General features: G+C 37.1%; 2 protein-coding genes across 2 annotated transcripts in view; both read left to right on the top strand.

The window, feature by feature from the left end:
* Positions 1–8673, top strand: part of LOC105358411 — a 56870-nt gene extending 48197 nt beyond the window's left edge. The window contains exons 5-9 of the mRNA XM_023952914.1: positions 4843–5118; positions 7259–7567; positions 7952–8245; positions 8349–8486; positions 8603–8673. Of these exons, the coding sequence (XP_023808682.1) occupies positions 4843–5118; positions 7259–7567; positions 7952–8245; positions 8349–8486; positions 8603–8640 (1055 nt within the window). The 3' untranslated portion in view covers positions 8641–8673. The remainder of the gene's footprint in view (positions 1–4842; positions 5119–7258; positions 7568–7951; positions 8246–8348; positions 8487–8602) is intronic.
* A 2854-nt stretch (positions 8674–11527) lies between these two features.
* The window catches only part of LOC101155651 (titin-like), a 73680-nt gene continuing 58160 nt past the window's right edge, over positions 11528–27047 (top strand). Inside the window, exons 1-3 of the mRNA XM_023953293.1 lie at positions 11528–11690; positions 21055–21360; positions 21825–22100. Of these exons, the coding sequence (XP_023809061.1) occupies positions 11528–11690; positions 21055–21360; positions 21825–22100 (745 nt within the window). The remainder of the gene's footprint in view (positions 11691–21054; positions 21361–21824; positions 22101–27047) is intronic.

The raw sequence follows: 27047 nt of genomic DNA, 5'->3' as shown, positions 1-27047 counted from the left end.
TGTTAATTAATCTTGTTAACACTTTCAGGTGTTTGCAAGACATCTATGATGCTAATGAATATCTTACTAGCATCTTACACATTAATAAAGCCTATTAATTTGTGGAGTTAGTTAATAAAACATGTTAAGCTTATCAACAGTTAGGTTTCTGTGAGGCATCTATAATGCTAATAAATGTTTTACTAGAACCCCAAACAATAATAAATACTTCTTAATTTGTTAACAAAGGTTGTTAATAAATCTTATATATATTTATATATATATATATATATATATATATATATATATATATATATATATATATATATATATATATATATATATATATATATATATATATATGTACATATATATATATGTACATATGTATGTATGTATATATATATATATATATATATATATATATATATATATATATATATATATATATATATATATATATATATGTATGTATATGTGTATATTTTGAATGTGTGTGTGTATATTTTGAATGTGTGTTTCTGTGAAATTTAACAAACTGTCCCACGTGTCCCTGTCATCCACTCCACTTGTCTGATGGGTCAGCCGCTGAAAGCAGCGTCTTCTCTCCCACCTCCCTTGCTGCTGACCACGTTACTGCGCAGGCGCTCCTGGGACTTGGAGGCCTATGGGGACTCGTGACTAGTTTTTGTTCTGTTGGGATTTTTGTTGAGTACTAGATCTGTTTGCAGGAGAGCTTGAGGCCCCTAGTGTTGTTTTTTTGTTTGGGTCTTGTCTTTCATTCCATTAATAATATATATTTGTTTTAAGTTGGAACCACGTCTTCCCTAGTTGAGTCCCCCATCTTCATTAGTGTGCCTGATTCGCTCGTGTTGACACATGAGTACAGAAAATGAAGAAACACTGAATTTCCTCTTTTAGGACACTCCTGACTGCATGAAAAAGAAAGACTTTCTTTTTATGACACTAAACTGATGAACTGTGGAACTTTATCTTCAAATATAAAGACATCAATTGTCTTTTTTTGTTTAATTTTTACCTTTAGAAATGTATTTTTATGTTTTATTTTATTCTAATTTATCCTTTCACTCTGACATCACTCACAAATGTACTGACACTAAAAATATTGAGTGGGTGGAGCCAATACTTTCTTTTCTATTTAGTCCTCATCAAAGAGGAAATGAACATTTACAGCGAGAAACCAAAAAACTAAAAATGACTCTACTGCTGGAATTAATCCTTATATTCATGCTTCAGTCTGGAGGTAATACATATTTGTTAATGTTAACCAATAAATAGTGGGTATATTTTATAAATAACGTGATTTAAAAAAAACGATGTGAATTGTAAAAGTAGGTTATTAATAGAATAAAGATGGTTAAATTTATTCTTTTGTTTTTGATAAAAAAATATATTTTAATTTAAAGATTCCTTAAGAAGAATAAACAACTTTGGTGTAATTTGTTTAGTCAACAGATTTTTTTTATTTTGAAAAAAATGCAAAATTTAAGTTTTAAAAGTTCAATTTACTGCAAAAATGCATATTTGAATTAAACTAATTTTCTTTTAAGGATTTAAAGTTTCTCTTCATTCATGACTTAAATTAATCAATGTTAGAAAAATAACCAAATGTTTGCAAATGGCTTTATTTGTTTTAATGCCCAAAATGTTGTAAATAATATAAATCATGTGTCGGGAACATTTTTGGCAGAGAGAGCCATTAACATATATTTAATGTATTTTTGTGAGAGCCATACAATATTGTAGCGTCCCTTTCCAACACTGACACATGGAGACTTAACCTCTTTTAGGGTTTTTTATTCTGGTTACTGTAGGTCTATGGAGTTAATTCAGTCTCAATAATCAGAAATGCACACAACCTGTTTCACAAATACACACGCTCTGATTCACAACTGTAATTTCACGCAAACGTGGAATATAAATTTGGAAATTCTCACGTTGTGTTTCACAAATGCACAACCTGTGTTTCACAAACACACAGTGTGTTCTGCAAATGCAGAATGAGTGTTTCTCACAAATGTGCACGCTGAGTTTCAGAAAAACACAATACATTTTTCAGAAATGCACAATAGATGCTTCACAAACATCAATTTTTAGGTACACTTGTAATATGAACTCATAGATCCTGTAAATTTTAGAGCGTGCATTCACAAACCCGCTCTCATTTTTGAATCTCCCCACATTTGTGAGAGATTTCTCTGCGGTGAATATTGAGACTCCCTTCACGCTGCAGGTCAACTAATGTCACCATTGGCAAATGAAACTGTTAATCAAACTCATCAGCAAAGCAGGCGTGCTAGCTTTCAGCCAATCGAATGGCCCCTTAGACTTTCTCCAGCTTCCACACTGATGTCAGAACTGAAGGTGCACGGCACACAAGCATGGCAGAAAAAATTTAAAATTTAGAAGATGCAAAGCCCCTAGTTAGGAGTAACAAAATCAAATCATACATCATGATTAAAGTCAGTATTATACCTCTGTTCTAACTTTAGGGGTATACAACAGGACAATTGGAGGCTGACTTCACTCTCAGCCCAGATTTTAAGAATGGAGAGAAACTAATGTCGCCATTAGCCAATGGTGACATTAGTTGACCTGCAGCGTGAAGGGAGTCTCAATATTCACCAAAGAGAAATCTCTCACAAATCAAATGTGGGGAGATTCACAAATCAGAGCGGGTTTATAAATGCACATTCTAAAATTTGCACGATCTGTGAGTTCATATTACAAGTGTACCTAAAAATTATGTTTGTGAAGGATCTATTGGGAATTTCTGAAACATTGTCAGTATAGCAGCACTCATATGCTGCAGTGTGTGGAATGTGACGGGCAGCTTGTTCTAAGTAGTGGTTAATGGCCGACGAAGTGTGCATTATCAGTTTTTAACGCACGCCGTGGAAGCCTGAACGGTTGCTTCTGCAAAGTGCATTAAAAAGAGATAATGCATACTTCGAAGGCCATTTACCTGCTTATACCATGGTCACTTACAAAACTAATAAATAGTAACCAGTTTTTAGTCCTTAATTCTTGTTTTTTTTCCAATTTGGATCGCCTTTCTCACAAAAAGCAAACTATGTGGTACAATTAGTCCGTGTCACGCTGCACCATCGGTTCACCACCGCTGCAGTCAAGATTCGGCGATATAAAGTGATATATATACGCTGATCTTTCCGATGGGTTGAATAAAGCATCAGTTCAGAGAAAAAGTTCACTTCGTACCGCTTGTTTTTGTCCAAATGATGAAGCAAAAGGTTGTTTTAAAGAAGACGGCGCAGTGATACAAAACATTTAAGCTAGGTGACCGGAACTTCTTTTATTACCGTGCGGTTATCACTGTGGTATATCACTTTTTAACGCACACCCAGCAGCCAATCAGAATCGAGTATTCACCTGGACCGTGGTGTAAGTTTTGACAATCAGTGCGCTGCTTCTCCCCTCCCCTTTTTCTTCTCACACATCCCGTCCCTGCAGCTGCACGTTCCTCCTCAGAGACAGGAGCTGCGCAGCTGCAGGGACGGGCATGCGCAGGTTTCAGGCTGGTACAAATTCTGTGATACAGCAGACAACAGTAAACTGATAGTGGCCCAGACACTTATTTTCTCCAAGCATCACACTACTGCGCGCCCCCCTGGCATCGCATCGCCCAAAACGGACTGGTCTAATAAAACAACTTTTTTAAAATTGAAGATTTGTCAGCGAACCAGATGTGACCATCAAAAGAGCTAGATATGGCTAAAGAGCCATGGGTTCCCGACCCCTGAACTAGATGTTGGTTTGTTTGTAGCTGTTTCTTTCAAATTCTAAAAGCACAAACAAAAAATTTTAAAAGAGGAAAAGAGATGTACATACCATCAATTACAGTAAAAAATAAGTGCTCATCTGAATTTACAATTCTATTCAGAAAATGTCAGTTAAAAATGTTAAAATGTGAATGAGGTCAATATTAGAGGAAAGTAAACATGTGTGCAGACTGTCGATTTCTACTCTGTATTTAGAAACCTGAAGTTTTTATCAATGATTCTGTTTGTCATTCTGATTGTAATTTTCTGTTTCTTCTTGTTTCTGCAGGTTTCAGTCTTAAACAGGAGACGCTCTATAAAAGAGTTGGAGAGGACGTCGTTTTACCGTGTAATCTTCATACATCCTCTGACCAATTCTATGATGTTAACTGGTTGTTCTACAGACCTGGGAAACCTGGTTTGAAACTAATAAGCTGCAAAGAAAATGTTGTCCAGAGTTCAGTTAGAGTGAATGTGAGCAGTGACTGCTCTCTGCTCATCAGAAACATCACTGATGAAGATGCTGGAAAATACGACTGTCGGCTTGGAAACAATTACCAAAATGAAGCTTCTGTGTATCTTAATATTTTGAGCAGTGAGTATTCTGACTTTAATAATTCTGTGATTACATGAATGTCAACATTCTGATCTGATCCACAAAAAGCTCAAACCCTGAAGAGACTCTGACATGTGAACTCATTGAATCATTTAGGTTGGAAAAAGGTCAAACTGCTGACAAAGCATGTTTAGTGTGAGAGATGTGAGAGAGTGGACTCATGGGAGAAAATATCATTACATGTTTCATTCTTTATATAGTAAATAGGTTGAATTGATGAATCCATAAACAGTAAAGATCAATGTCTCTGATTATCACTGATTAATGAGGTGAACAGAGAGTTTGAGAGTTTCCTGTTTAGTTTAACTTGATAAACTTCAGATCAGTTTGATTGATTTTAGTAAAAACTGTAAATTTGTCACACATTTAAAAATGTTAAATAGAAAAATCAATTATGGTCAAAAATAATAGACTGAAAACTATTTTCTATTGTTTGTTTTTCTTTAGACTCTTCGTCTCCTTCAGATGTTTATGGAAGAGTCGACCTAACATGCTCATTAAAGAGTTTTAATGGACCAAATGCCTGTAATGAAAACAGCTTCATCTGGATGGATGAGACAGGATCTCAACTGTCTGGTAAAAATCCAGAGTTTGAAGTTAAAAAACAAACAAACTGTGATTCTGTTCTGACTGTGAAACATCAGAGTGGAAACAACAAAAGATTCACCTGCAAGTTTGTTAAAGATGATGAAGTGAAGATAGATGCTGTCTACGTTCTAACAGGTAAGACATTTTGAAGGATTTTAGTTTATAATTGTGTTTTATCAAATCATATTTTAACCACATATTTGTTCACAGTTTAGAAACAAAAACACATTCTGTTCTTTTCAGTGATTCCTGTGAATCTTTGCTCTGTCAGGATTTTCAGATTCAAACACAAAAAACCTTTTACACAACATCACTGTGGATCATTTAAAAATGTGTGTTGGTTGTTATATATTTATTGACTATATTAAAAATCATTATATATTTTCAGTCTTTTAATGTAATCATCACAGAAGTTAATTGCAGTTGGACCTTAACTATGCGTGATATTTCTAACACCACGTTGCATATAAAACCATATTGATCACATCATATTTCCTCTTCATGACATTCTGATAAAAATGTGCGAGCCAGCTAAGATGGCAATGGTTGCGAATGCGCCACGCGCACGCCGTTCAAAATCTACAACGTCTAACTCCAACATTTTGTCCACATCACCTTGTTATGGATGCCTGAGAAGTTACGAGACAATGGCAAAAAAAATCCCTAGGACGAGTTTTCATTTGTATGTGAGCCTAAAAGGGCCTTTTTTTTAAAAATGGAGGACGGCGGCCTTTTCCCAAGGTCAAAGGTCAACGACACCTCTGTGGTGTTTGTAGACTGGAGCTGGCAGCAAGTGTGTGCAATTGCGTGAAAATCGCTCAAACAAAAGTGTCGTTTTCCCATATCGTGGGAAAACACAAAAATCGCCAACTCTCAGAGTTCGCCACAAAATGGCCACCAAGCCGTAGGTCGTGTGGTCGTTCCATAATGATTTAAAAACATCTTTGGGATATCCCCAACACGTGTTTTTGTTTCGTAACTGTATTTTGAAGTACATTTTGTTCGGCCCCATACGCGATCTTTGGCCCATTCATTTTTTTGACTGGATCGCTGGCCGTGATGTCATCGTCTTTGGGGGGGTGAGGTTGACTTTGTGGAAAATTCATTTGCAATTTGTCCCAGGTGTGTGCACGTTTTGGTGACTTTTCGAGCATGCGGCGGGGGTCACATTCTCGCTGAAAGGTGGCAAAGTTGTTCCAACTGCGAAAACAATATGGTCATTGTAGTCAGTGACTGCTGCTACAGGACATAATAACATCAGAGCTCCTACTCCGTCCAGCAGGAAGTAACACTTTTTTAAGATTTGTATCTGAAGTATTGTTTTATTTTCATCAATAAACGTTGAAATATTAAGAGAAAATAGCTTTCTTTATGACTAATTTTTTAAACTTTTGACAAACGCTCATGAGTTCTAAAACATGAGACTGTGAAAACGAACATGAAAGTTAAAAATTCTTCTTCTGGACGCGCGTTCAGAAGCGCAAACCTGAGCGTGTCCATGGTGATTCTTGAAGGCCCAGACTGCCGGGATCCCCAAACATCCTGGGGCAGAGGTCGTAGATTGCGGGGGTTGATCCCTCGTCGGGGCGGGTGGGGGGAGCCGGGCCTGCAAGCGTTTGACAGCTCCTTGAAACCGATGACAGGTATCAGCCAGCTGACTGCGGGTTCCAGCAAGCGCCGTGAAGGGCAAAAACTTTTAAGCTCAGGAAACTTTGCCTTGGTGTGTCCAGAAAAACGATCTAAACAAGTTTTTCGGTACTCGATTTTTTACCGAGGCGACAGTGGCGTCTTTTCCACGGTGAAGGGGCCCCGGCGGATGAGCGGCAGAGGAACAATGGAATTCCCTCCAGAAACGGTGGTAAAGATTCTTGTCCACGGGAATGATGTGAATCAGAAACATTCATTAAAGACTGGAAATCCAGAAGCGACTCTCTGTCATATACCAGTAGGGAGGTTGTTATATGTGTAAAGCTTATCAAAAAGAGCAGAATCATACAAACACCAAGAAGGGACAGACAGCAGGCGACACACACCTGCACCATCTTTGTCACCATCCCAGCTCGCCATGTGGAGATATTGCAGGGAGCATCCCTCATGACTCAGCAGAATCATCTGTGTGGTCATGACTGGGCTTTTCTAATGCTGCAGTTCAAAACTCCCATATGACAAAGAATAGTTTTCAGGAGAATAACCTCAATTTTTTCAGTGATTTTGTTAGTGACTGTTGTGTTAAAGGTTCAACTTTTCTCTGAGTTTGATCTTTTCTCTCCTACAGACATCAGTGGACAAACTAAACATCTCTATCAAAGAGTTGGAGATGACGTCCTTTTACCTTGTAGAACTAAATCCTCCTCTTCCTCATGTTCTGATGTTAACTGGCTGTACCAGAAAGATCCAAATGCAGCATCAATAACAGAAGTAAAGAATGGAAATGTTGTCCAGAGTTCAGCTAGAGCTTCCAGGCTGAGTGTGAGCAGTGACTGCTCTCTGCTCATCACAAACATCACTGATGAAGATGCTGGTCGATTTCTCTGTCGGCTCAGGAACAAGAATGAGTTTGAGGTGTATCTTAATACTTTGAGCAGTGAGTATTCTGACTTGAATAATTCTGACAAAGAAAGAGACTACAACAGAGCATTTTCTGCTTCATGCAGAGAACATTTCTTTGGGTTCATTTGATGAATTTTTTATTTCATTTCCATAATATTATTTGTTGAAAGTTATTGTCATAAAATGACGAGCAGTGATTCCATCATCCTCTGACTTTGTTTACTCTGAAACACAAAAATCAAGAATATTTCTGCTGTTGAAACAAATGAAAACATTTTCTCTGAATAGTTTCTAAAATTGTCAAATCTGTTCTTTCTTTGGAACATGGTGTGCAGGTAAATGTAGTCACTGTAAGGACAAAAGGTTTTCTTGTTAAAACGTCTAACAGAGAAACTTTTCTGTTTTTGTTTTCCTTCAGTTTCTAAAGATCCACCAGAAGTTCATCCAAGAGGAAATGGAAGTGTTACATTACAGTGTTCACTGAATAGACATGATAGAACAATTCCCTGTAAACAGAACAGCATCATCTGGGTGGATGAGACAGGATCTCACCTGTCTGGTGAAGGTGTTGGGTTGGAGTTTAGAGGACAAACAAACTGTGATTCTGTTCTGATTGTGAAACATCAGAGTGGAAACAACAAAAGATTCACCTGCAAGTTTGTTGAAGATGATGAAGTGAAGATAGATGCTGTCTATGTTCTGGACTTTTCAGGTAAAACTGTTTATTTATTTATTTTTATCCACTCAGACAAAGTTTTGAATGTATAATCCATACACATCTATTTAGTTGATGTTGGTAAATCTTTTGTCTGCAGATGTTTCTGGTCACAACATCATCATCATCGTTGGAGCCGTGATGAAGGTGGTGTTGATGTTTGTGGGTGTGGTTGCTGCTCTGGTCTACATGTACAGGAGGAGAACCAAAGAGAACGAGGACCAGAGAACTAGAAGAAGTACTTTCACTCTTTTACTCTTCATCATTTCCTGTGTTTCCAGTTGTTGACCTTAAGCATTATTTGAACTATTAGAAAAGAAAATCTGCTTGATCTTCTAAATTCTGCTTCCTCAGGGAGAAGAACTGTGGATGGTGATGAAGACGATCTGTGAAGAAAAGAAGCAGAAAACTCTTCTTAGAACAAATAAATCAAAATTGAGAACATTTATGTATATATATAAATATATATATATGAACTTGAAGCGTTCAGCAGGAAGACTTCTTGGGGAACTTCTAGGCATTTAAATTCAGGGTTGAAACAGACCAGATAAAAAAGGATATTTGCATTAAACCCTCTTTCCTGTTCCAGCGGTGGCATCTGGTTACAGCACGGGAGTCCAACATTTGTGCAAAGAGGGCCAGACTTAGTGAGGTGAAACTGTCTGACCATTCAGCCTGCATTCTTGAAGTGTTTTAATGAGAATTAATGCTAATGAACAGTTTAATGAACATTTTTAGTGCAGTGGTATGTTGAGTTTCTTTTTTAAGGCAGAAAGACTAAGCACAGAGAATTGACTCCCTCAATCCTAAAAGAGAGGGAAGTAGTGATAAAGTCAAATGATAGAGTCAAAGTCTAAATAAAAATAAACAACTGTTTAAACTTGAGTTCTTCTACTTGTGTAACTGATTAAGTAACATGAATTTGGGCAGAGAGGTCATATTTAACCCTTGTGCTATCTTAGATGACCCCACCCTTACATTGACGTGTTCTCCCTACCATGACAAAGGTGGATAAAGGTGAAAAGGATTTCATGTAATCCATGGACACCAGTGAAGATCACAAATCATTGAAGAAAAAAGGTTCAGAGCACTGTCTAGTGGGTCTAGATGACCCAACTCCCAATGGTAAAGTGCCTAAGATAGCATAGGGGTTAAAAAAGGTTAACTCCAGTCATATTCTCATCACTGTGTTTGTTTCAGATAAAAAAAGCATCAAATCTAATCTGTATTTGATAACTGTATCCAGAAAATGATTAAAATAAACTGTTTTTATGGAAGACGCATTATTTTCAAACCAGCAGACATAATCTTCAATGACCCTCCTGTACTCCTTCATCTGTCACACATCCGAAGATTGCAGTATCATCCAAACCCCCTGCATGTGGCAGTGGTCAGAGTTGTAGATGAAGTCAGTTGTGTACAGGCTAAACGCAGGGGTGTCAAACATACGGCCCGGGGGCCGTATCCGGCCCACCAGGTGGTTTAGTCCGGCCCACACAGGAAGAGTAAAAATCATAAAGATGTTTAAAAAAGAAAGCAAGTTTCTAGTCCATTCCTGTGGCGAGTTATGATTTTTTTTAAAGAAATAACCGAAATGCGCAAATCCGCCACTAGGGGGAGCAAAGGAAAAGCTTAACAGGTGAAACAACATAACTCTGCATGTGCCAAAAACGAAACCTAACAGCTCTGTGTCTGGGTAGGCAGTAGTTTGGTCCCCTGTGAGCCTCACCACTGAAGGATGATCAGTAGTGACACCCTAATGACCAAAATGTTGTCAAAAAGAAAAAAAAGGTTGAAGTGAAGTCCTGAGCTTTCCAGGAAAATGGAAAGCATTTTATTTGGCGAATTTAAAAGTGAAAAGTGAAAAGTGTGGAGCTCCTGTGCTAAGGACGGCCTTAGCAGACACACAGTCATGGAGCCTCACAGACTGAGGTCTGTCACTCAGAGAGTCAATGATCCTTGCTCCCCAACTGCTGCAGTTAAAGAGGGATCTGTCCAGCAGATAGATGATGGCGTCATCCAATTCAGTTATGGGTCTGTAAGCAAACTACAGAGGGTCAAACATTGAGTTAGGCATTGGCCAGAGGGGGTGCAGGATGAATGCTTTCATCAGGTGAGACATCAGGGCCACAGGTCTGTAGTGGTTGAGTTCCATGGGATGTGCAATCTTTGAAACAGGAAGTCTTCCACAGTACAGGAATCCTCTCCAGCTTCAGGCTCAGGTGGTAGATGTAGCATATGTAACATAAAAAATAGAGAAACAGCTATGCAGTCATTCAAGATGTTTCCTGATTGTTCTATTGATGATTCTAGTGCCTTGACAACATCAAGGGGTAACAAGGCTCAACTGTGTGTCATGTTGTGTTTCAAACCTCTGCTTCAAACATTAACACTGCATTTTGTTAACACACATTTTGTTTTGTTTTTATCGTTATTAGCACTTCTCTTTTCTTATCTCTTGCTGTTATCTGAAAATAACATATAACTTCCTCAAAGAAACACTCACACTAAACTTATTCTAATAGAAACTCTACAACAGATCATTAAAGTCTTACTTCATTGCAAAGTATATTTTATGTGTTTTTAAACATGTTTTTGTAGCTTTTTTCTCGTGATGGAGGATATATATTTATATATACACAATATATATACATACATCTAGGAAGGTAAGCTCAAAATTGCATTTCTTTATTCAATTCAGTATTTCTTAATTCAAATTGTTGTGAGTCTGGAGCAGACAAAAAATTCACTTTGAAAAAGTTAGTAGCTGTAACGTAAAATTTACCACAGCAAGCCACAGGCTGTCTGCTCCACTGAGCTGGTGTCTGGCTCAAAACTGTACAGCTGGATTGCTCTAACACTGCTGTGCATTTTTTGTTGCACCCACTACATTTTGTTAACACACAATGTGGTTTTTCTATCTTTATCGGCACTTCTCTTGTCTTATATATTTCTCTTATCTGAACATAACATGTAACAGAGACACTCACCCTAAACTAATTCTAATAGCAACTCTAATAAAACTCTGCTAAGACCAAACTAAATGTCCTCATAGTTTCAGGGTTTACATGGACAAAAGTATGGAATAATAATAATAATTCATTTTATTTAAAAGCTTCTTTCTAGAAACCCGAGGACACTGTACACAACAAAGGTTAAAAATCAACATTAAAAGCACAATAACTAGACAAAAATTAAAGGTGAATCAAAAGGAAACGGCAGAATTAAACGGATGAGTCTTGAATTTGATTTGAAAGAATATAAAGAGTCCATGTTACGATGGTCAGGAGGGAGGGAATTCCAGTGTTTGGGAGCCGAGCAGCTAAAGGCTCGACTTTCCACAGTAACAGAGGAGGAGGAGGACCGAAGAGAACGAGAGGGGGTTTTGATATGGAGGAGGTCAGAAAGATATGGAGGAACCAGGTTATGGAGGACCTTCAAGGTAAACAACAAGAGATTGAATTTGATACTGGAGGTGATGAGAAGCCAGTACAGCTGGTGGAGAACTGGGGTGATATGACTGGAGGAAGGGGTTCTCGAGATGATGCAGGCAACTGAGTTCTGGACCAGTTGAAGTTTATTGAGGGTCTTTTGAGGGAGACCAAAGAGGAGAAAATTACAATAACCTAGACGGGAAGTGAGCAGGCTGTGGACCAGAATAGAAGCATAGTGGACGGTGAGGGAGGAGCGTGGGCGATTAATGTTATGGAAATGGAAATGGGCAGACCGAGCAATGACATTGATATGGGACTGAAACGATGATGAGTTATCCAGGAATACACCCAGTCTCTTCACCTGCAGGGAGGGGGAGACAGAAGATGAGTCAATGTAAAGAGTAAAACTTGTAGCTTTGGAGAGGGTGGATTGAGAACCGACGAGAAGTAGGTCGGTTTTATCACTATTGAGTTTGAGAGATTTTAAGGTGAACCAGTTTTTGATTTCAGATAGAGAGGTGGGAGGAGAATGGAAGAGAGGAGTCAGGCTTGCTTGATACATAGAGCTGGGTGTCATCTGTAAAACAATGACATTTTGTATTAAATTTAATGAAAATAGTATCAAAGGGTAGAAGATAAGGGATGGAAGGAAGTGTCATGTTCAACATCTCAGTAACTGGGAACGTCTCCACCCCGGCCAAACCTACAGTCTCCACCCGGGCCAGGTTATGTTCAGAGCATGTACAAACAGATACCTAACTCAACTCATTCATCACTGGAAAAACGTACACCTGCGTCTTTGTTTGGTCTGATTTCACTCCAACTCCAGCAAATAAACCAAAGACACGACTGGTATGGACTAATAATGAATTAAGAATATCTTTGATGTTGAATGATGGTTCTAAGTTAAATTTGTAGTAAACTTGTTGCTTTATGCTGCTTCATGGTCTTACCCCCCTTCCCCTCCTATTATCACCCTCCTACCCCCCCCCCCCTCTCTAACATCCCTCTCTCTAGCGTCCCTCTCTCTTCTTCCCCTCTTTCCTTTTCCGTCCGGTCCAGCACCAAAGATTTTCAAACATGATTGAAATTAATAAAGTTTGGCCTCAATTACAAAAGGGGTTTATTCAGTCATACATTTGGTTTGTCTGAAGATTAATAACCCCTCTTGTTAAAGTAAAATATGTCCAACACAAGAGGCCCTCAGCTCTCATCTGTCTGCCTAGCTGTTGGACAAGGACAGGACAAGTTAAAAAAAAAACAAAAAAAAAAAATTTAAGAGCATGTTGATGTGTGTTTGACATGTTAAGTTTTTGAAATGTTAAATTGAATTTCTGATTTATGTCTTTTAAGGTTTTCAACCTGTCATGTTCATCATTTATCAGACAACTACCTGCCAAAATCAACACAAAGGCAAAGCAAATTAGAGGAGTGATGGAGTTGATTCCATGTCCTTTGGAAAACACTGTCTATTGAGTCAGACGGGAGCTGGAGGAGACCAAAAGACTTGACAAGAAGAGGACCAAGGACAGAACCATGGGGCACACCAGAAGAGACAAAGGAAGGCAGAGATTTAAATGAGTTAAGCTGAATGAATTGGGTGCAGCCTGAGAGGTAGGAGTGGAACCAACGCAGGGGGGAGTGATAAATTGTATCAAAGGCCGCACTCAGATCGAGGAGGATGAGAATGGTGAGGAGGCCAGAATCTGCTGCAATGAGAAGGTCATTTGCGATCTTGAGCAGAGCAGTTTCAGTGCTGTGTGAGGGGCGGTATAGGTACAACAACCGTTCAGGGTCCTTAGAGTAGTGCTGACGTCACATTATGTGATTGGCTGTCTGTTGGTCCGATGACGTATCAGATAGTGATTGGTCTGGACAAATTACAACACTACCATAGAAGAAAATATTATGAAGTCCATTTTTTTTGTTTTTTTATTTTTTTTATTGAACTTATGAAGTCCGTTGTAAATCAGCAGAGCTCCGACATAGAGCGAGATTATCTTCTAAACGTGCTTTTATTATTGTTATGATTATTATTAAGTCCATTTGCAGCCGAACGGACTATGGTCCGAACCCTTCTCTGGACCGAACGCTATAACAAAGCACCTTCCCCGCCTGCAAACACGAAGCTACAAGACTGCAGCTGCTCTGATCAGAGACACGGTTCACTTTTGTGGAGCAGCAGGTTCATTCTAACAGCCACAGATCTTTTTACAAGGTGGGTAGTGGCAAAATCTCTCTATAAACACTATGAAGAATAATGTCAGACACAACTTATGACAACTTTTGTTATATTACAAAAGGAAAAGTGAAATGAAAATGTGTAGTGCCCGAGCAGGTCTCCATGCTACATAGTTTGTCCAAGTGGGGCCACTGCAGTGTGACTCGAAGGACCCCGAACGGTAGTTGTTGGCTGAATGTTTATTGTACCTATAGCGGCACTGGACTGAAAAGGTTCCGGAAGATTATTATGTTTCAGATGATCATAAAGTTGGGAGGCAACTATTTTCTCAAGAATTTTGGAGATGAAAGGAAGGTTATAAAATTGGATGGTGATTACTGAGAATATTGGGATCTTAACCAGTTTTGTTTAAGGATTTGTTTAACAGCAGCCTTTTTTAAAAAGTGATGGGACAAAACCAGTTGATAGTGAGGAATGAATAATGGTGGTAATGAGCAGAAGAAAGAGGGGAGACAGGCTATGACTAAGGATGTTGTGTGTCAAACCTCTGCTTCATGCAAAATAACCCACTGTATTTTGTTAACACACAATGTGGTTTTTTATCTTTATCAGCACTTCTCTTTCCTTTTCTTTTGCTTTTATCTGAACAGAACATGTAACTTTTTAACACTCATCCTAAATTAAGTCTTATATCAACTCTATTAAAACAGACCAGGCTTAATGTTTTAATCTGTCAGCTTGAATATTAAAACTTCTATCAGTACTTTGGGATGTGGGAGGGATCGAGTTACCAAATACAGCACCTGATGTGTGTTAAGAAAAGAAGAAACAACAAAAATGTCAAGTTGCAGTTAAACCAATTCTTCTAAAACTTCAGAGAGTTGTTGGTTGTTGTTTGTGAAGCTTTGATGAAATCTCAATCGTGAAGATCTACCTCACTTCCATGAACTTTGGGCTGCTGTTATTTCACTCTACACTCCAATCATCATTACACCTTCAGTCTGAGCCAATAGATAAATGCCCACCTTTCTTCTCATATATACATTTTTTGATTGAAGGATGTTTAATTCTCTGCATTGTAGATCATTTGCCGCCATTCCTACACCCCGTTCTCCACTTAGAGTGACGCTTTGGCATGGTCTGACCCTAAACCACTAACAGTGTAATCAATACTCTCCGTTCATCTCACACATGCTAGACGTCATCAGCCCAGAGTCTAACCACCAAAGATTTGTAAAGGTATTTGTTTCTGCAGATCTTTCTGGATCACAAATCTAATTTCCCCATTCTCTTCTGTCTTTCATCCAGTCCAAAAAGAAATCCATTCAAGTAAAATTAAAATAAAATGAAGCTTCAATACAAGAGGGCTTTATAAAAATAAACCTCTTATGTGGACATCTGTTTAACATTAGAGGCCCTCAGGTTTTATCTTTTTGCTCAGGTTTTGGACAGGACAAGTAGAAAAAAAAACATTTTAATGCATTTTTTTCCAAGAATTAGGTGTAATGACATCTTAAAAACAAAATAAGTAGCAAGCATTGTAAACAAGATATCTTTAGTAGAGCGTGTGGCATAAAGAGCTGCAGTGCAACACCTCTACATATCAAAGGAACAAGTAACTTCCTCTTCTTCTTTTTTCAATGACAGCTGTGAGAAATGTAATGTGCAGATGATAGGTGTTAGAAAGGGTATTAAAACTGCATGCATTATATTATTAAAAGATTGCAGTTTTTTTTTAAACATTGTTTTATAAACAGCCTTCAAAATCTGAAAAACATGATTAGTCGGCATTGGCTGGAAGATCTTCTTCACTTCCAGGAACTTTGTGCTGCTGTTGCTTCACTCCACACTCCAGTCATCATGAAGCCTTTAATCTGAACCAATAGATGAACGCTCACCTTTCTTCTCATATTTTTACTTTTAAATTCACTTTCATAATAATTTTCCATTTCATCTCTTAACTTTCTAGACGGTTTTGCCGGCTCTCTCCTCCACCCTGTTCTCCAGGCCTTTGACCTCCATCAGCGTCTATAGACTCTGGGGTTTATTCATCTGTGGTCTGAGCTAGTTTCACACATGCAAGACGCCATCGACTCAGAATGTAACCACCAAAGATTTATGGACATATTTATTTCTGTAGATATTTCTGTTTCTCTACTAAATCTTTACTTTTGTATTTGTCATCTCTCTTTATTGAAAATAGACACAAAATAATCTCCAAATTTGGTAACACTTTTTTATTAAGATTCCTTAACAAGCTTTGTTAACACATTAACAAGCATTATAAATGAGCATTATGAATGTGGTAAAAACATCCCACACTTTAGATGAGGTGCAGCAAAACATTCAATAAACTGTTCACAAATTTGTTAAGCTTGTAAGCAGTTTATTAATATGGATTTTGAAGAAAATGGTCTGACTTTAGATGTTAATTAATCTTGTTAACACTTTCAGGTGTTTGCAAGACATCTATGATGCTAATAAATATCTTACTAGCATCTTACACATTAATAAAACCTATTAATTTGTGGAGTTAGTTTATAAAACGTGTTAAGCTTATCAACAGTTAGGTTTCTGTGAGGCATCTATAATGCTAATAAATGTTTTACTAGAACCCCAAACAATAATAAATACTTCTTAATTTGTTAACAAAGGTTGTTAATAAATCGTATATATATATTTATATATATATATATATATATATATATATATATATATATATATATATATATATATATATATATATATATATACATACATATGTACATATGTATATACATATATATATATATATATATATATATATGTACATATGTATGTATGTATATATATATATATATATATATATATATATATATGTACATATGTATGTATGTATGTATGTATATATATATATATATATATATATATATATATATATATATATATATATATATATATATATATATATATATATATATATATATATATATATATATATATGTACATATATATATATGTACATATGTATGTATGTATATATATATATATATATATATATATATATATATATATATATATATATATATATATATATATATATATGTACATATGTATGTATATATATATATATATATATATATATATATATATATATATATATATATATATATATATATATATATATATATATATATATATATATGTATGTATGTATGTATATGATGTGTATATTTTGAATGTGTGTTTCTGTGAAATTTTCTGAAAAAGGACTGTAAATAAAAAGAGGACTGACTTATTTATGTAATAAGAGTTTTTTCAGTTGCTGCTTTGATGATAACGTTTGTTAAAAAAGATCAAAACCAGACAGTTTGTGAACAAACTGTCCCACGTGTCCCTGTCATCCACTCCACTTGTCTGATGGGTCAGCCGCTGAAAGCAGCGTCTTCTCTCCCACCTCCCTTGCTGCTGACCATGTTACTGCGCAGGCGCTCCTGGGACTTGGAGGCCTATGGGGACTCGTGACTAGTTTTTGTTCTGTTGGGGTTTTTGTTGAGTACTAGATCTGTTTGCAGGAGAGCTTGAGGCCCCTAGTGTTGTTTTATTGTTTGGGTCTTGTCTTTCATTCCATTTATAATAAATATTTGTTTTAAGTTGGAACCACGTCTTCCCTGGTTGAGTCCCCCATCTTCATTAGTGTGCCTGATTCGCTCGTGTTGACACATGAGTACATAAAATGAAGAAACACTGAATTTCCTCTTTTAGGACACTCCTGACTGCATGAAAAAGAAAGACTTTTTTTTTTATGATACTAAACTGATGAACTGTGGAGCTTTATCTTCAAATATAAAGACATCAATTGTCTTTTTTTGTTTAATTTTTACCTTTAGAAATGTATTTTTATGTTTTATTTTATTCTAATTTATCCTTTCTCTCTGACATCTCTCAAAAATGTACTGACACTAAAAATATTGAGTGGGTGGAGCCAATACTTTCTTTTCTATTTAGTCCTCATCAAAGAGGAAATGAGCATTTACAGCGAGAAACCAACAAACTAAAAATGTTTCTACGACTGGAATTAATCCTTATTTTCATGCTTCAGTCTGGAGGTAATACATATTTGTTAATGTTCACCTATAAATAGTGGGTATATTTTATAAATAACGTGATTTAAAAAAAACGATGTGAATTGTAAAAGTAGGTTATTAATAGAATAAAGATGGTTAAATTTATTCTTTTGTTTTTGATAAAAAAATATATTTTAATTTAAAGATTCCTTAAGAAGAATAAACAACTTTGGTGTAATTTGTTTAGTCAACAGATTTTTTTTATTTTGAAAAAAATGCTAAATTTAAGTTTTAAAAGTTCAATTTACTGCAAAAATGCATATTTGAATGCAAACAGCTGAAGATGAAGATTGTGAAGAGTGTTAACACAGTGGAGAAAAGTCTAAAAATTGAAATATTAACTAAAACTGAACTAACTTCCTTGAACTAAAATGGCTTTTGCTATTTTAACTGCAAAAACTGCACTAAATGGTAATAAAGATCAAAACAATCTATGTTTTGTTGACTAAAAAATAATTGAGAAAAAGAATAAAAGGAAAACTTTCAAGAACACAAATAACTCTACCGATTTCAGAAATGGATTGACTGATCTCATATTTTAGCAGTAAACTAATTTTCTTTTAAGGATTTAAAGTTTCTCTTCATTCATGACTTAAATTAATCAATGTTAGAAAAATAACCAAATGTTTGCAAATGGCTTTATTTGTTTTAATGCCCAAAATGTTGTAAATAATATAAATCATGTGTCGGGAACATTTTTGGCAGAGAGAGTCATTAACATATATTTAATGTATTTTTGTGAGAGCCATACAATATTGTAGCGTCCCTTTCCCACACTGACACATGGAGACTTAACCTCTTTTAGGGTTTTTTATTCTGGTTACTGTAGGTCTATGGATTTAATTCAGTCTCAATAATCAGAAATGCACACAACCTGTTTCACAAATACACACGCTCTGATTCACAACTGTAATTTCACGCAAACGTGGAATATAAATTTGGAAATTCTCACGTTGTGTTTCACAAATGCACAACCTGTGTTTCACAAACACACAGTGTGTTCTGCAAATGCAGAATGAGTGTTTCTCACAAATGTGCACGCTGTGTTTCAGAAAAACACAATACATTTTTCAGAAATGCACAATAGATGCTTCACAAACATCAATTTTTAGGTACACTTGTAATATGAACTCATAGATCCTGTAAATTTTAGAGCGTGCATTCACGAACCCGCTCTGATTTGTGAATCTCCCCACATTTGTGAGAGATTTCTCTTTGGTGAATATTGAGACTCCCTTCACGCTGCAGGTCAACTAATGTCACCATTGGCAAATGAAACTGTTAATCAAACTCATCAGCAAAGCAGGCGTGCTAGCTTTCAGCCAATCGAATGGCCCCTTAGACTTTCTCCAGCTTCCACACTGATGTCAGAACTGAAGGTGCACGGCACACAAGCATGGCAGAAAAAATTTAAAATTTAGAAGATGCAAAGCCCCTAGTTAGGAGTAACAAAATCAAATCATACATCATGATTAAAGTCAGTATTATACCTCTGTTCTATCTTTAGGGGTATACAACAGGACAATTGGAGGCTGACTTTACTCTCAGCCCAGATTTTAAGAATGGAGAGAAACTACTGTCGCAATTAGCCAATGGTGACATTAGTTGACCTGCAGCGTGAAGGGAGTCTCAATATTCACCGCAGAGAAATCTCTCACAAATCAAATGTGGGGAGATTCTCAAATCAGAGCGGGTTTATAAATGCACATTCTAAAATTTGCACGATCTGTGAGTTCATATTACAAGTGTACCTAAAAATTATGTTTGTGAAGGATCTATTGGGAATTTCTGAAACATTGTCAGTATAGCAGCACTCATATGCTGCAGTGTGTGGAATGTGACGGGCAGCTTGTTCTAAGTAGCGGTTAATGGCCGACGAAGTGTGCATTATCAGTTTTTAACGCACGCCGTGGAAGCCTGAACAGTTGCTTCTGCAAAGTGCATTAAAAAGAGATAATGCATACTTCGAAGGCCATTTACCTGATTATACCATGGTCACTTACAAAACTAATAAATAGTAACCAGTTTTTAGTCCTTAATTCTTGTTTTTTTTCCAATTTGGATCGCCTTTCTCACAAAAAGCAAACTATGTGGTACAATTAGTCCGTGTCACGCTGCACCATCGGTTCACCACCGCTGCAGTCAAGATTCGGCGATATAAAGTGATATATATACGCTGATCTTTCCGATGGGTTGAATAAAGCATCAGTTCAGAGAAAAAGTTCACTTCGTACCGGTTGTTTTTGTCCAAATGATGAAGCAAAAGGTTGTTTTAAAGAAGACGGCGCAGTGATACAAAACATTTAAGCTAGGTGACCGGAACTTCTTTTATTACCGTGCGGTTATCACTGTGGTATATCACTTTTTAACGCACACCCAGCAGCCAATCAGAATCGAGTATTCACCTGGACCGTGGTGTAAGTTTTGACAATCAGTGCGCTGCTTCTCCCCTCCCCTTTTTCTTCTCACACATCCCGTCCCTGCAGCTGCACGTTCCTCCTCAGAGACAGGAGCTGCGCAGCTGCAGGGACGGGCATGCGCAGGTTTCAGGCTGGTACAAATTCTGTGATACAGCAGACAACAGTAAACTGATAGTGGCCCAGACACTTATTTTCTCCAAGCATCACACTACTGCGCGCCCCCCTGGCATCGCATCGCCCAAAACGGACTGGTCTAATAAAACAACTTTTTTAAAATTGAAGATTTGTCAGCGAACCAGATGTGACCATCAAAAGAGCTAGATATGGCTAAAAAGCCGTGGGTTCCAGATCCCTGAAATAAATGTTGGTTTGTTTGTAGCTGTTTCTTTCAAATTCTAAAAGCACAAACAAAAAATTTTAAAAGAGGAAAAGAGATGTACATACCATCAATTACAGTAAAAAATAAGTGCTCATCTGAATTTACAATTCTATTCAGAAAATGTCAGTTAAAAATGTTAAAATGTGAATGAGGTCAATATTAGAGGAAAGTAAACATGTGTGCAGACTGTGGATTTCTACTCTGTATTTAGAAACCTGAAGTTTTTTATCAATGATTCTGTTTGTCAGTCTGATTGTAATTTTCTGTTTCTTCTTGTTTCTGCAGGTTTCAGTCTTAAACAGGAGACGCTCTATAAAAGAGTTGGAGAGGACGTCGTTTTACCGTGTAATCTTCATACATCCTCTGACCAATTCTATGATGTTAACTGGTTGTTCTACAGACCTGGGAAACCTGGTTTGAAACTAATAAGCTGCAAAGAAAATGTTGTCCAGAGTTCAGTTAGAGTGAATGTGAGCAGTGACTGCTCTCTGCTCATCAGAAACATCACTGATGAAGATGCTGGAAAATACGCCTGTCGGCTTGGAAAAAATTACCAGAATGAAGCTTCTGTGTATCTTAATACTTTCAGCAGTGAGTATTCTGACTTTAATAATTCTGTGATTACATGAATGTCAACATTCTGATCTGATCCAAAAAAAGCTCAAACCCTGAAGAGACTCTGACATGTGAACTCATTGAATCATTTAGGTTGGAAAACGGTCAAACTGCTGACAAAGCATGTTTAGTGTGAGAGATGTGAGAGAGTCGACTCATGGGAGAAAATATCATTACATGTTTCATTCTTTCTATAGTAAATAGGTTGAATTGATGAATCCATAAACAGTAAAGATCAATGTCTCTGATTATCACTGATTAATGAGGTGAACAGAGAGTTTGAGAGTTTCCTGTTTAGTTTAACTTGATAAACTTCAGATCAGTTTGATTTTAGTAAAAACTGTAAATGTGTCACACATTAAAAAATGTTAAATAGAAAAATCAATGAAGGACAAAAAGAATAGACTGAAAACTATTTCCTATTTTTTGTTTTTCTTTAGACTCTTCGTCTCCTTCAGATGTTTATGGAAGAGTCGACCTAACATGCTCATTAAAGAGTTTTATTGGACCAAATGTCTGTAATGAAAACAGCATCATCTGGATGGATGAGACAGGATCTCAACTGTCTGGTAAAAATCCTGAGTTTGAGGTTAAAAAACAAACAAACTGTGTTTCTGTTCTGACTGTGAAACATCAGAGTGGAAACAACAAAAGATTCACCTGCCAGTATGTTGAAAATGATGAAGTGAAGATAGATGCTGTCTACGTTCTAACAGGTAAGACATTTTGAAGGATTTTAGTTTATAATTGTGTTTTATCAAATCATATTTTAACCACATATTTGTTCACAGTTTAGAAACAAAAACACATTCTGTTCTTTTCAGTGATTCCTGTGAATCTTTGCTCTGTCAGGATTTTCAGATTCAAACAAAAACAAACTTTTACACAACATCACTGTGGATCATTTAAAAATGTATGTTGGTTTTTATATATTGATTGATTATATTAAAAGTCATAATATATATTCAGTCTTTTAATGTAATCATCACAGAAGTTAAGAAAGACAAAAATGAAACAAAAATATCTGTTGAAACAGGATTTTTTTTCAATTAGAAGCAAACATTGAATTCAATAAAATATTTCTCTTTAAAGCAGATTTTATACTTTAAATAACAGAATCTGTTTTTTTAAAGTGTTTATAGAGTTTATTTTAGAAAAATATGAATGAAATTACAACCACTCAACAGTTTTAGAGGAACATGTGACTTTTCTGTTTAATTTAGTTAACAATCAAGGAAATCTTAAAACTTCAAGAAAATAGTTTCAGTTTTTTTATTTGTTTTTTTCTGCAGTTTTTCAAAAAGTCTGTTGTGTTCTTGTGTGGGTCTTTGTTGATCCTGCTGCAGAGACTCACATTTAAAAGAGAGCATCATGACTCTTCTGGTTCACTTTAGGATGAACAAAAACCTTTTTGCATGGATCTGAGTTAAACATCTCTGACATGAAGTTTGACTTTAAAAAAGTAAAATAGGAAACTTCAAATTTTCCACAAAAAGTAATTTTTTTTGTAGAAAGTCATACAAAAGAGAGTTTGAAAAACACAGACACAACCCGTCATCTGATAGATGAAAACAAAAAAAAACAGGATTAAGACATTTGCCAACAGGAAGCTTCTCTTTTATGACACAGAACAAGATCGGTTTTCTATTTTTAAAACATCATGCAAAAAAAAGTCATTACTTATATTGCAGCAGACCGCAACGTGGATTAGGCGATTAGAGGGACATCCAGCCTTAATTTCACTACAGCCCCCCCTTTAAAAACCAGTTCAGACACCAGTGAAGCATTAAATGCTCCTACAATCTGAACAACAGGGAGGAGCCATAGAGGAGGAATTTGGATTCGGCCATTGTCTTGTTGTTGAGTCTGAACTTATTGTTTTGTCTTTCTAAAACTTTTCACCACTTAGACTGTCTTGTTTATTCTTTATTTTTGTAAACTTTTAGCTTTAAAATGTCTGACACCATCACAGAGTGGGTGGAGCCAAGACTGATTTTTAGTTAGATCATTACTAAAGAGAAAATCAAACCATGAACTAAACATTTATAACATATCAGCATCCAACAAAGACAGGATGGCTCTAAAACTGTAATTAGAGAACATTTTTAGTCTGCACTCTGAAGGTAAAAGTGAAAGTTGATAAATTATTCAATTAGGCGGAACATGGATGAGAGGAAAAAACACAAATCTAGACTCCTGATTAAAATCTTTAGACCAATTTGAAAAAATGCAGGAGATTGAATGTATTGCAGTTGGACCTTAACTATGCGTGATATTTCTAACACCACGTTGCATATAAAACCATATTGATCACATCATATTTCCTCTTCACGACATTCTGATAAAAATGTGCGAGCCAGCTAAGATGGCAACGGTTGCGAATGCGCCACGCGCACGCCGTTCAAAATCTACAACGTCTAATTCCAACATTTTGTCCACATCACCTTGCTATGGATGCCTGAGAAGTTACGAGACAATTTTATTTGATGTTGCTGAGTTAAGTTTCAGTTTGACGTGACAAAACTGCCATTAAACAGCTGCTGATTGGTCCAGATTCTAACCAATCAGGTGTCTCTGTCTGGATCGATTCTGTTTGAACGGGGTTCTATCCTTTTTAACCATTCTGGCGTTTCTCTCAGCGTAAAACCCAGAAGGAGCAGCAAAGCAGCTAAAATAAACAGAGTTTTGTAATTATTTATGTCAGTGTAGTGACCAACGTGTTTAAAATGTGTGCAGCAGAAAAATAAATAAATTAAAGCTGCAAGCGGCATTGTATGGCCCGCAGGCGCTACCCGCCCCTTCCCTCGCTGCCCACCATCCGCTCTCACCCCCTACCGCTACGCCCCACCCATCCTTGGTCCCCGCCTCTACGCCCCACCCGCCCTCGCTTCCCACGTCTACACACCACCCCATCCTCGCTCCCCGCCTCTACGCCCCACCCGCCCCTGCTGCCCTGGTGTAGGCACCACCGGTGCTCTCACCACCCACCATTAACCAGACCCCACTTGCAAGGATCAAACTGGTGAAGAAAATGGATGGCTGGATAGAAACTTGACTTTCTAGGTTAGGCATCCACAGCAGGTCACATTTTTCTTGTGTTGCCTCAAAAAAAGTTCCAAATTTTTTCGTTTTTGCCTAGTCTGCACATTTTTTTGCGACGGTTTTTTGCTTACCACGCCCACATTCCTTTATCGATCTTGTCGTGCATAACATCGTTTTGTTCAGTCTGGGCCAGGGAATCGCATATTTCCTCTTCACGACATTCTGATAAAAAGTGTGCGAGCCAGCTAAGATGGCAATGGTTGCGAATGCGCCACGTGCACGCCGATCAAAATCTACAACGTCTAATTCCAACATTTTGTCCACATCACCTTGCTATGGATGCCTGAGAAGTTATGAGACAATGGCAAAAAAAATCCCTAAGACGAGTTTTCGTTTGTATGTGAGCCTAAAGGGGCTTTTTTTTTAAAATGGAGGACGGCGGCCTTTTCCCAAGGTCAAAGGTCAACGACACCTTTGTGGTGTTTGTAGACTGGAGCTGGCAGCAAGTGTGTGCAATTGCGTGAAAATCGCTCAAACAAAAGTGTCGTTTTCCCATATCGTGGGAAAACACAACAATCGCCAACTCTCAGAGTTCGCCACAAAATGGCCACCAAGCCGTAGGTCGTGTTGCCGTCCCATAATGATTTAAAAACATCTTTGGGATATCCCCAACACGTGTTTTTGTTTCGTAACTGTATTTTGAAGTACATTTTGTTCGGCCCCATACGCGATCTTTGGCCCATTCATTTTTTTGACGGGAACGCTGCCCGTGATGTCATCGTCTTTGGGGGGGTGACGTTGACTTTGTGGAAAATTCATTTGCAATTTGTCCCAGGTGTGTGCACGTTTTGGTGACTTTTCGAGCATGCGGCGGGGGTCACATTCTCGCTGAAAGGTGGCAAAGTTGTTCCAACTGCGAAAACAATATGGTCATTGTAGTCAGTGACTGCTGCTACAGGACATAATAACATCAGAGCTCCTACTCCGTCCAGCAGGAAGTAACACTTTTTTAAGATTTGTATCTGAAGTATTGTTTTATTTTCATCAATAAACGTTGAAATATTAAGAGAAAATAGCTTTCTTTATGACTAATTTTTTTTAAACTTTTGACAAACGCTTACGAGTTCTACAACATGAAACTGTGAAAATGAACATAAAAGTTAAAAATTCTTCTTCTGGCTAAAGGAGGGATGTTTGCTCCAACATCCAAAACCTTAGCGAAGATACCTTGAAGAAATGAACTGCAGTCAGGCTGAGAAAGTTTTGTGAATTTAGAGGCACAAGGTGCAACTAGAGAATCTAGAGTGTTGAATACAACCTTAGGATTTTTCCTATTTGTAGAAATAAGTTTGGAAAAGTAAGCTGATCTGGCCAGTTTTATTATTTTATTTAGATCACAGATCAGGGGCCTTATTTATAAAACTTTGCGTAGGATTTGCGTCAGAAGTGGCGCACGGATGAATCATAGGACGTGCGTACGCACAGAAATATTCGGATTTATAAAACCGTCCGCACGCACATCCTATGCATCTTTCCCTTAATAAATCACAACCAATGATCTCTATCTGTCTGTCTGTCTGTCTGTCTGTCTGTCTGTCTGTCTGTCTAATTGCACCAATATCTGCTCCGCCAGACGGATACATTGACGAGAGCATCAGTTTGCCAATATGCAGAACATATTTCACTTTTCTTTTTGCAAATATCTGTTCGTTTGAATTTCTGTTGTAATTGTCGTTTGATTTTTTTTGTTTGTTTCACTGCTGATCGATCAAACGGGTGTTCGTGTAGGCTGTTAATTGTAAGACTTGCTTTGTGAAGTCTTCATGTAATTTCTGAGAGGCAGTATTGTCATTTCATTTTCACGTGTTTCTTCTATCTGCCGACGGTGTCGCCATTTCTCATTTCACCCGTTTTTGTGCGTACGCCTGGGTCAGAGCTTGCGTGAAGGACCGCACATTTTCCCGTCAAGTTTGCTTTTTATAAATATCAATTATTGCGTAGAGAGTGGCGTACGCCTTTTTTTGTGCGTACGCAACGTTTATAAATGAGGCCCCAGATCTTTCAGATGCAACCTGTGTACTTCCAAATTAGTTGATTTCCATAAACGCTCCACCTTGCGACAAAGCCTTCTGGAGCAGCGGATTTCTTCATTTATCCATGGAAAAGACATTTTAGAAGAGGCAACTTTCCCTCTGACTGGAGGAACCCCGTTCAAAATTGACTCACAGTGACTGTTAAAAGATTGCATAAAAGAATTAACATCATAAAAACTCTTAAAAGAATTCATGTCAAACATTTCAATAAAACCATCAGCAACATTCTGAGCTAGAACAGGACGGTGAGATATAAGAATAGACTAAGGGTGAAAGAGGGAATGTCATATTAAAAGAGATCCAACTGTGGTCACTTACATAACTGTCTTTCACACAGAGCTGATTGATATCCAGGCCTAGAGAAAAAACCAGGTCCAAAGTGTGACCTTTGATATGGGTGAGACCTGTAACGCAAAAACACAAGAAGAATCATCAATAAGAATATTAAAATCACCCACTAAAAGCACTTTATCAAATGTGATAATACTAGATAAAAACTCAGCAAACTCATCTAAGAAAACTTGTGCA

Source organism: Oryzias latipes, chromosome 24 (genome assembly GCF_002234675.1).
Source record: "Oryzias latipes chromosome 24, ASM223467v1".
NCBI classification, from domain to species: Eukaryota; Metazoa; Chordata; class Actinopteri; order Beloniformes; family Adrianichthyidae; genus Oryzias; species Oryzias latipes.
The sequence above is the reverse complement of the archived record's forward strand: the minus strand, read 5'-3'. Positions and strand labels throughout refer to the sequence as shown.